The 11,896-nt window shown below is 38.7% G+C and overlaps 1 protein-coding gene across 1 annotated transcript; it reads right to left on the bottom strand.

Annotated features, from left to right (window-relative positions):
* Positions 1 to 4,605: 4,605 nt before the first annotated feature.
* Positions 4,606 to 10,903, bottom strand: nrsn1 (neurensin 1). Its single transcript, XM_074682659.1, has 6 exons — positions 10,788 to 10,903; positions 7,395 to 7,510; positions 7,087 to 7,179; positions 6,853 to 6,971; positions 6,311 to 6,498; positions 4,606 to 5,281 (listed from the first exon to the last, which is right to left on the bottom strand). Exons 2-6 carry the CDS (start codon positions 7,491 to 7,493, stop codon positions 5,178 to 5,180), a joined length of 603 nt encoding a protein of 200 aa, XP_074538760.1. The 5' UTR covers positions 7,494 to 7,510; positions 10,788 to 10,903; the 3' UTR covers positions 4,606 to 5,177.
* Positions 10,904 to 11,896: the final 993 nt, after the last annotated feature.

Below are 11,896 nucleotides of genomic sequence, written 5' to 3'. Positions count from 1 at the left end.
CAAACAGAAATAAAGTAAAAGCTAGTTGTACAGCAAAAGCTCAAGACACATGAGTAAGAGGATGATGTCAGCTCAGAGAAAAAAAGGTAGACACACTGCCATGACGACATGAGTAACACATTTCCACTGGGTGATGAAAATACTTAAATAAAAACTATGGGGCCTACAGTTTTTTTCTTGCAATCAAGAATATAATCATGTAAACTAAGAGTGATGATTTATTGGGGCCTCTGTTGTATTCTAGAGCTAAATGCTAACACAATTGTTGAACACATTTTGTGTCATACACAGCTGAGGTGAGATCTTAAAGGTGATGTCAGCCATTTTTTCTTATTATGTTGCCTCTGATTTTCCATGAAACAAGGATTCATGAAGCCACCATCAAACCACTTCCTTCAAACAGAGCTTTGGTGTAAACTGAGGTCTGATTCAACATCTCTGATGTCTTCACTGCTTGCTCCCTCCTGCAGCTGCACAAATTAGGATTCATGCAGTCAGTGTGTCTGTGAGTCACAATCCCAAAGGATGAGGATATGGGTGAGAGAGAAAGGATGAGGTAGTAGAGGGAGAAGGAGACGGGCGAAGGAAGTGGAGGCGGGGGTGTGTTCGAGTGAGTCATACGGTCTGACTGGTTGAGGTGATGATCCTTGAGGTGCTATTTCTGGAGCTGCCATTAATTCTGTCTTATCTCCTCCCGTGGTCCCCTTTAAGTGTGTTCCTGAGCGTGTGTGTGTGTGTGTGTGTTTGGTTACATTAACAGCTTCCACATAGAGAGATGAAGGTTTATAGCATGGCTGCTCTATTGGAAATCTTTATAGATCAAACCGTATATTTCTCTGTTAACCTCCTTGAAAATGAAGTGGATGCGCTTTATCTTTAACATAAAATGTTCCACCCACATTCATTGATTGGGGAACTAAGCCTACCAAAGCACCTGAACACGTAAAACAACATCAAGAAAAACTAGAATAATTGCATTTCTTGAACAGAATTGCATGGGAATTTTGAAAACTGATAATTGTTGTTGTGCTTATTGGTGTAATTTTAAAAAGCATGTTTAATGCTGCAATGTTATACTGGTAATACATGCTACAACAACTGAATTGGTATCAGAATTACAAAGAAGCAATACCTCAAGTTGAGTAGTAGTATTAGTAAGAGTATTAGTGTTAAAATAAGGAGCATAAGTAGTATCAGAAAGTGTAAGTTAAAATGATAAGAGAGAAGCTGACACAGCAGAAGCAGTATCAGTGTTAGAGAAAAAGAGAGACTGGAAGTTTGTGATTGACTCACAAAAAGCTTAAAAGCAGAGGTTTAGTTGGAAAAAAAAAAAAAGTCTCCTTATTTTAGCAACAAACAACAAAGCATTTCCTTGATACGCTATTTAAATATTTTCAAACGTGTAAACCCCAAAAATAATTTTATATTTAAAAGTTTAAATACAATTTTGTAATTTTGTTTTGTCATGTGACCACTTTTACCTGCCATGTCTTCCGCCCTTGAGAACGTGCATTCTGCGTCACGAGCGAGACGGCCGACCGTGTGCAAACGCACTTTCAGCAGGTAAGTGGACCTGAGGCAGTTAATGTCCACTTATCGTAGTTTCAATCAAACAGTTGAGGTCCACAGTGGGCTTCAGTGATTCCAATGTGAAATGAGATGGTACAGAGGACGGCTTGCTGTGTTTTTGGACGTTTGACTCTGACAGAGATGGAAAAGTTTGTCAGTCGGTTTGTTGCTCTCTTTCTCTCTGTGTGTGAGTCACTGTTCGCAGTCAGTGGCTGCAATCTGAGAAAATGAGAGAAAAGGTGCAGCTTGAACACAGCTGAGAGTGCTGGCTGCTAAACTAAAATGGATAAATTTTAAGATAGAAGCCGGTCAGTCTATAGTTTAAAGGACCGTGTGATTTGAGGAAGAAATAGAGAGGAAAATGGTGAGTGAGTTAACAGCTCTGTTAAATTAACTAAACCTTGAATTATTTTGAAGCAGAATAGAAAAAAAAAACTAATAGTTGTTTAATGGAGAGAGGTGCAACGTCAACATTTCGAACAGAGATAACACAAGTCACGTGACTATTTCAGGTTACCTGCTTCCTGATCCCACATGGTGTCAGTCTAAAGAAAAGATTAAAATTGCCTCCTGGTCTCCTCCCTCTGGAGGTGCTCGAGGCATGTCCAACTGGGGGAAGACCCAGACCTAGAGGCAGACCCCAAGCAAGGTGAAGGGCTTATGTATCCCTTTTATTCTTGAACGCCTTGGGATCCCCCCTGGAGGAGCTGGAAAATGTTGCTAAGGAGAGGGACATCTGAGTCAATTTGCTCTGATCTCGGATAGGAGGGCTCTTAGATAAAGCGTGATTATGATTTCACCATCAATTTCATATTTCATTCTATGCATTGGTGCAATGAAAAATAATAGCAGAAACCATAACCAATTTAAAATAAATTTTAATGTGTACTCAGATTTTCTTGTGTTGACAAAAGGCTATACAACCTTCACTACAGTTATAAAGGTGAGCTAATGTGTTCACCCATTTTTCATACAGTCTATGGATATATGAGGAGAATGTGTACTGAGTTACTTCTGACTATACACTTATGACTTTAAAATAGACATTTTTTGAAATTTTGACTCAAGTGAATCATTGTCAAGACATCACATATTGTCTTTTTCATCACATCTGTTTTTCAGGTAATTTGTATTTTTAAAGTAAGTACAAGAGATCAAATTCTTTTCAACAGTCAATGATTGCATCTCCAGTAAAACAAGTTGTAGAGCAGAAGACAATACTTAGTGATAGAAAACCAAGGTAAAGTACTTTTGAAATCAAAAATGGATTCATCACAAACTGTAAGCTGCAGATAATTTTATTGTGTTCTTTGAAAAATAGACATACTGTATATATATTGACACTGATATATATTTGTTCTTTATCCATCTGACCTTCAATACAGCAGTACACAGTAACTTTAAAATTGAACGTTTAAATTCACTGTTACATCAGGATTAAACTGGGAGCCCATCTCTCTCTGATGGTTTACCTGAAAACAAAAATAATCTCTGGGAAATTGGGATTATGATGCAGAACTCAATTTTGGTCAATGTAAAGATAAAAATATAATCACAAATTACAGCATGAGGAATCACGTCAGCACATTTAAAGACTACGTAAAAATGCTCCGATCACACAGGGATTTGGTTTATAACATCTTGTTTAACAGATTCTCTTTTCATAGTGTGTCTGTTTGCAGCTTAACAGTGTTTGAAAATTTCTTCATTACTTATGTGCTGTTTTGTGTAGTTAGAGCTACAAGTCTCTGTTGTATCTGAGACCAGATATGAAAATGAAACCAAAGTAAAAGTAGAGACAAAAAGTGGATGTTGTTGGAATAAAAGGAAAAGGTCAACTTACACAAGCATAGTTAGCCAGCATAGCAGTTCATTAGTTTATACAGTGGGTGAATGCATTGTTGCTGCGTGGATCTGATGAAAAGATGTTGTTTGGAAGGGTTCCTGCAGCATTAATGCACAGCAATGTGTTACTGGATGGCACTTAGACAGTGACTGCCACTAAAACATTTTGTAACAAAGCGCTTACAGAAAGATCTGCTATTTTACAGTTAAGGTGGTTGTGCAGAGTGGTTTTAAAAGACAAAGAAAAACACATATAAAAACAAAGTCTCATGGTCACAATTATTAAAATATATTTAAAATACATATAATCATACAACATGTACTGTTTTGAAAAGCAGCAAAACATGGCCTTAGCAGTCTATATTCCTGTAAGTTACAGTAAAAAGAGTGTTGTGTTTTATGGAAAACTTGAATTCTATGGCACACAGGAATGACAACAGTAGACAGATTTTTTTTTAAATCTCAGCTTTCTGCAAACCATGTGGTCTGTAGGCAGATATTTTAACGTGTTGTGAAGCATTTGTGGGTCCGACTTAGGACAGCAAGTGTGGCGCTGTCAGACAGCATGGAGCTGATGTGATCTCACTGGAGAGTTGGTTGTCCTCTCCTCACACCCTGTTATGTAACATCTCTGTCACGTTGCTGCCTCTCTTGATGCTCCCTTTGCACCATTTCACCACGCAGCACCTGCACTTTTGACAGCTTGCTGAGGATGATTTGATTCAAACTGCTATAAAAACGTCTGGAAGGATGGGTGTTTACAGGCTTGTGTTTGTCAAAGAGATAGAGAGGTTTGTGTGGTGTTTTGTAAAATCAAAGATATAATCCATTATGAACATATTGTTTCTATTATCATAAAGGTTCTCCTTTGATTAAAAAACAGACTGTGTTGTTCTACGTGCTCTGTCTGATTCAGTTTGCCTCTCATTGGTCTGTGTTGTCTCTTCTATTGATCCTGTCTGAAAGCTCACTGAAGGTCAGAGGACTAATAACGCAGGGGAAAATGCCAGTGTGACATCTACCCTGTGAGGTCTCTTCTAATCAGATCAAATGCAAACTTAAGTCCTTTTATTTTCCACTGGCATGTAAACAGCACCTACAGAAGTATTGATGAGCTTAAGCATATGGAGTGATATTGTGCGGTTTTGACTGACAGCTCTCGTTGGTTGTTGTGGATAAGTTGCGCTGCTAAAAAAAAAATGAACACAGGGAACACATGAAGATATGAGTAGAAAGAAATTCTCCCTCTGATGTTCTCCTGGACAGAGATAATGGTTGCTGTGTCCACGGCTTCTTTTGATCATTTTTTTTTTTTGTGAATGGCAGGCTAATTAGCACTTACTTCAAACACTGCATCTAAAACACTGAACCATCCAGCAGATACACAGTCTATTTCTACAAAGTCTTCAAAAGAAAAACATGGATTGATTTGTTTCTGTGGTTTGTCTTGGTGTAAGTCTCCAGACCTGCATGACTTTGATATGAATCTCACACACCTGATGTTTAAACTGTGAAGTTAATCTTTGCTCAGCTAAAGCGACTGCACCTAAAAAACTAAATAATCCAGCTCTAATGTCAAAAACAGAAAGTAAAGATGAGGAACTAGTACTATCAGTCATGTAAGCTGACCTTTGGAGAAGAGGAGAAAATGCACACCGATTGACATCCACACACATGTTCACACCCACCCAGTCTGTTCATCTTTCTCCCAAACACACACAAGCACACACATCCTTGACTTTATGACTTCATGTGGTCTTCTGTCAGGTCTCTGACTTTGTGGTTGTTGGCTGGATGTTCTGTACTTTGGAAAGTGTGACTGGCACTTTTCCCTCTCCGGGGGTTGGTGCCCTCATGATGGGGGTACCTGTGATGAAAACATTTGCTGCTTATGATTGTATAACTTCAGAATCAAAACAAGTGAAATAGAAATAAATCTCTAGTTCTAGACTCTATGCAAGATGTTGGCATTTAGAGTAAATTATTTGAGTACAAAGAGTATATATACTTCTGTTAGTATTTCAGTTTGTGTTTGCTATAGTAAAGAAAACCATCAGTGAGGAGAGCCAAAAGGATGAACACACCCCCTCATAAGGAAACCCTGGCACCCATCAGCCAGCATCCAATAATACTATAGCTTTAATTGTCGTTGTTCATCAGATCTAAGCACAGCGCACAATGTCCATGGATGTTTCCTCTGTATTCCTTTCAGTCGCCATCTGTAGCAGCTCTTCTTCTGTGTGCTCCGGTTCATACAGGTATCCTTTTTTCTGAAGTGAATGGAACTTCATCGTCGCTGTCATAGTCACTAATTTGAATTTCCTACGCTGCCTCACAATCCTTAGAGTACAAACAAAAGCATTACGATACTTGATCAAACTTACATGAGGCTACAACCGGCGCCCGCAGCATAGCTTGTTTACATTCCCTACAGCTGAAAGGAGGAGAGGGGACGGAGCGCACTAGCGCTGCGCGGAAGGACACATGACCAGTTAGTTAGGTCCGGATAAATGTTTATATTTCCGAAGACTTAATGCACTTAAAAAATATTTTATGTAGTGTACTCTTAAACTGTGGTATTAGTTTTTGATTTTAGTTCTTGTAGGCAGAGAAAATAGCCTTTGAATTTGGTACGGTCTTTCCCTGTTAGCGCCTATTTCCTCGTCAACATCGATTACAGTTTGTGTCTTACTGAGGGAGAGGAGACAACTTTCTACTGTATCTAATGTCCTTAGTGGTCACATAGAGCTCATACAACCCCACTTCAAAAAAACTGAACTATCCCTTTAACAGGTGGCTGTTACAGACTACCTAGAACTTGGCCATATCTACAAACTCTACTGTGGCCTCATGATGGCTTCAGAGATTTTAAGGTTAGTTGGGAATGAGACCTTACCGACTGCTGCATGCAGATCAGCCAGCCTCTCCTTAAACTTCTGCTGAAGGTACAGCTCTTCTTTGGAGTAGCTTTTGGCAAAGGCAGACAGTAGGAGACCCACAGCCAGGGACGTGCCTCCCACACAGAACAGCACAGCACCGGTCAGCTTGCAAACATCCAGCGCACGGTTGAAACTGACCGCATGGCTGTTCAAGGTAAAGATAAATAGCTTAGTGTCACATTTTTATCTGCTTGGTGTCCAACTTTCTTTTTTGTTGTCAGGTTAAATACTTTATTCTGATATGAGCATATCCCATTCACTGGTCTCCACTCACTAAGGGTTGACTATGTCTTCCTGTTCCTCTCTATCTGTTCCTGTCTAGTTCATACCCTCATTTTTTTTTTTATTCCTTCAGATCAAACATTTTTGTGCTTTTTGGGCTTTGCTTTAAGCGTCCCAATTAGAATACCCCTACCTGTTATTTTTAACCCTCCAGTGCATTGTCCCCTGCTTTAATCACATCCTCACATCACTATGGCTCAGTAGTTGTGGTTCCTACCTGTCAACAAAAAGCAGATCATCCTCGCCAAATGCTTCGATCCTGGCTGGAGTGCCGTAACCCACCAACACAACAATGAGGCCTACTACCAAGATCAGAGAGCCGAACACGAGACAGACCTGCAGGTGGGAGGAGAGGAAGTGATTAAGTTGGCTTACTGCAATTTGAATTACAATACAGTAATCAAAGTAGCAGCAGGGGAGATGTGGTTTTCTTAGGAGGTTATCAGCTCACCTTCCAGAGTAAAGAGCTCCACCTGCTCGGCGATCTCTGAATCTGAAAGTCTTCATCTCGTTCCCAGATGGAAGCTGTGCATTCCTCATAAAACTAAGAGATCAGAAGAAGTTTCACACATTTTGATACCGGAAACTGAGTCAACAAAAAGGATCCAAGTCTAAAACCTGAAGCTTTGAAAAGAAAAAGCCAAGAATTTACAAAATGGGCATTTGTGATTAATTTGTCAGTTTTGATTTTTTCTTTCAAGGATGGCATATAATTATCTTTTCTGTATGTGTGTGTCCATGTGTGCGTTCATGTTGTACCTGGTGTAGGTAGGAGCGGACTCCGTACTGCTGGCAGTTCCCGCTGGTTTGAGATTGCTCACTGTAGTCTGACCTACAGATCTCTGAGCAGGAAGTCATCCTTCACATCTGTCTACCTGGGTATGACATACACACACACACACACACACACACACACACACACACACACACACACACACACACACACACATACATATACATATATGAATATATATAAATGCAGGACTACATACTTGCTGCGAGAAACCACCCACACAACTTGCTGTACATATACACATTTATAGACATGAGCATGTACACACACGCACACACGTACGCACACAAACACACACACACACACACACACACACACACACACACACACACACACACACACACACACACACACACATACAGCCTAAGAGTTATGTAACATCCTACTAAAGGCATCAGTGCCTTCGTACATTGAGATTAATGATGCATTCTCCTTGTCTGGGTTATGAAATAAGCTGTGAAATATTATATCTGTCTTCCTCCATGGAGTCTGAATTGTATCAGCTGAGTACACCAAGTGCTGATGTGTATATTCCTCTTTTCGTTGCATGCAAAAATCATAACTGCTTCTGTACAGGAGATAACAGAATGTAGAACTGTGCATAGAGATAGACGGTATACTGTATTAAGTTTTGCATTAGTTATCTTGTTCCTTTAAAGAGGGACAGAGTTTCACGTTTTACCAAACAAATGATGGTATGTTAATTTTTGATGTGACTTATTTGATTTTTTAAGTCGACACGTTGCTGTTGAAAGTGGTTTCTTTCAACCCTGAGAGTTACATAATTGTGCATCTTAATTTTGTTTATTTGTTCCTTTAAAAACTCGCTCCTACATACAAGCAATACATGGCATACAGGCATAAAGGTTTCTGCTCTGTGAATTGTTGCCCCTCTGGACAAAAAAAAAAAAAAAATAGAAACATTTGCTCTCGTTGATTTAGACACACTCCCAATTCCCCAGGTATTCATTTTGGATCCAGAGGCTTTTCACAGCTCGGTGACTTTATACAAACACACATCATTTTATTTCAAGTTTTTGTCAGCAAACATTAAATCTTAACTGCAGCGTCTGTTTTACCACATTTACTCCAGACTGGGGACAGAAGCATCAACAAAACAACAATTCCCGTGATGAAAATGTGTCTTTTACAGCAGAGTAGAAGTAACAAAATGCAATGCTATCATGGCATCTGTTGCAAAAACAAATAAGAAAAAGCAGCATAAGAGACTCTTTGGTCCATTTACATCAGTTACATCATGTAACTACTCTCAAGAAGCTTCAAATGAAATACGAAATAAGAAATAATGTTGACTTGCAGAGTACTTCTGGGAATAAGTCTTTGTGTGTGGAAGCACTTTCTGTTTTGCAAACTTATCAGGGGTCTGTTAATGTGTTTTAATTCAGTTAATTATTACATTTAAAAGTTTGATATTTCCCTAATGCATTGTTTCTGAGAAGCAGAAACAGCTGATAGCAGACACAGCCGTATTAGAAATGGTTATTTCTTATTCATAGTCACTAAAGGAGATCGTGGTTGTTTTGTTTATTTCTGCTCAGTTCATTTTAGATTCAGCAGTATTTTTCACTTTAGTCAAGTCAGCTGACTTTACGTTGTGTGAACTCACTAATTTGCCTCAAAGTGTATTTATCACAGTAGGCCATTTGTATACTTTAGAGAAATAGATTCCATGTGACACTCTTTAAATTTTGACCTTTGTTTTAAAATGGACCACTCTCATTTGATTGCCACACACTATGAATGGTTTCTGTTTAACATAATGTACATTCAGTGGAGTAGTGAGTTAGGAAGTGGATATTTTTTGTTTCCAACCCTGCCTACAGGAAAAAATTGTTGTTATTGGTGAAAAATTATTCCAGGACACTTTTTGTTCTTCTTTTAAAAATGATTCCAAATAAATTCACACAGTGTCCTGGAAATATTGCAGTTTCAGTCGGGTTACAAGATGAGTGTGCTGTGTAAAATGTAGCATTAAAATGAGACACACAGTTCCCTGGTACCTCATGTTAATCATATTACTGCTTAATTTGTTCCTGCTGAAGACTCTCATGAACATCTGCCTTCTCCCAGATGCTGTTAAGTCCATCTGTATCCAAATCTGCATCTATTGAAGAAAGCCTTAATATTCATCATCCTGAAGTGTAATTAAAATGCACAATATGAGAGACTGTTGATTATAAACTAAGTAACAGAGGCTTTTGGGCGCCTTATTTGTGTCCATTTAAAAATTGAGACAGAGATGTTTTCTTTCAAACAAATTTTGAACATTTTAAGGTAGCAGTTACTTTTTCAAATTTTCATCTTAGCTATAGGTCAGTTGACAATACTCTCAAGCAAGTGAAATTCACCTCTAGCTTTGACCTTAACTGGATAGAGCAAAACAGAAGACAGGCCCAGCATTGACGGAGTTGGCTGTTTTTTCAGATATGAATCAAAAATTCAAACAAGCACCACCAAAACCAACTAGAAAATGATCCAAGTTTTAAGTTACTTGAGCTAACACTTTGCAGAAGTTCTGTTTACTAAGTATTGAAAGGTATCAACATCCTTTTTCTGGCAATATTACACTTTTCTCTACAAAATCACTTTACTGTGGTCGAAATGAAACAATATATGGATTGATTTGACTCTAGTTTGACTGATGTTCTTGATACTCTAACGAATAAATCACTACAAAAAAAATGTTATTATCAAATTGAAGTTGTAAGAAAACTGCTGGAGGAGAGGCCAAACGTCCTTTGAGCCGCTGAGCCGGGAGCTGTCCATGGTGCTGAGCGCCATTATTACATGCAGCCTTCAGCCCCAGCAGGAAAACACACAGACGTACTGTGTGACGCCAGTCTGATAACAGATCTCGAACATCCGTCCTCCCAACCCCCATGGGACTCGCACAGACATACATAGCACATAGCACGCTCTTTATTCAACTTGGGAATGCAGACTTGATAATTTGACTGAATCAAGCCGTTTGACGTGTCAACCCATTTGAAAACGGTCTCTCAAAAGATATCATCTACGAGCTAAAGTTGGAAGTTAAATCCCCCCAGAGTAGCTAAACAACCCCTAAACGGAACATATTTGACACTAAACCAACGACACAGGATCATGATGTTGCTACAAAGTTTAAAAACAGCGTTTCTGTCGACGTAGTTTTTGCATGGACGTTGCTCCAGATGTGCAAGCAGAGATCGCGTGCAAGGATGACCCCGTTGAAGAAACGCGAGCAGGAAATATGATTTAGCCATGCGTTTTTTTCTCACAAATCAAACAATTCTGCTTTTATTTGGGCTTCTAGTGGGCCAGCGAAAAGCTCAAATATGATTAAAATCGTCATTTACCTGTCATTACCAGCTCGGAGAGTGATCACTCGCTGCTGTTCCTTCAGCCGGGTCCCATCACTCTACGGTCACCTCTCTCTCTCTCGTCGATGATTCAGATTTTCACGCGTTCAACTGCGCAGGCGTAACTTCCATGACAATATATGATTCAGTGGCGAATATAAATAACCAGAGGAGACGATTGGAAGGGTACCTGTAAAGAAGAAATATCCATTCATCACTCAACATTCAATCCCAGTTTGATTCACAGAAAGATAGATAGATAGATAGATAGATAGATAGATAGATAGATAGATAGATAGATAGATAGATAGATAGATAGATAGATAGATAGATAGATAGATAGATAGATAGATAGATGCAGGTGTCTAACATAAGGTAGACACACTTCTCCTTATGGGAGCTTTATATATATATATATATATATATATATATATATATATATATATATATATATATATATATATATATATATATATATATATATCATTATAATTTTGACATTTTCAGACCATGTGACTTTCAAGTCATATTATAATCAAGCGTGAAATAACAGCACATCAGTCAGACAACAAAATCCACACCATGCACACTAAAACACACACACACATAAACAGGCATGTGTACCAGTTCCATAATTACAGCAACGTTCCAGGTTGCTCTATTTTTAGTGTTGCCAATGACGTAAACCCTTATAGGAAGTGTTAGTCACCCTCTCAACAGCAAGATTCTCCTCCCGAGGAGGGAATGACCTACACTGACAAGCTGCATCACGACACCAATATGAAAGCTTGATCAATCACAATATTGACCTACCTCTTCATTCAGTTTCATGATTCATTCAGTCAAAGAGATAGCATCAAATAGCTGACCTGTTTTACCTTTCTACTGTTAAAATGTTATCTTTTGTTTCAGACCAGCTTTAAAGCGTTTCTTCTGTTAACCTTTGTTAAAATTTAAGATTTTACAGAAAATCTTTTGGTGAAGTGGGCAACTATTCCTCTGTATAATTGTTGAGGGAAGTGAGCTAGATCATCAGGGTTAGGGTTCATCATCATCATCATTAATCTATGACTTAATACTGCCTGCACACAAAGTAAGGTTGTTAA

Source organism: Halichoeres trimaculatus, unplaced genomic scaffold (genome assembly GCF_033239565.1).
Source record: "Halichoeres trimaculatus isolate MK-OKI-2021-1 unplaced genomic scaffold, fHalTri1.1 fHalTri1_scaffold_12, whole genome shotgun sequence".
NCBI lineage: Eukaryota > Metazoa > Chordata > Actinopteri > Labriformes > Labridae > Halichoeres > Halichoeres trimaculatus.
The sequence above is the reverse complement of the archived record's forward strand: the minus strand, read 5'-3'. Positions and strand labels throughout refer to the sequence as shown.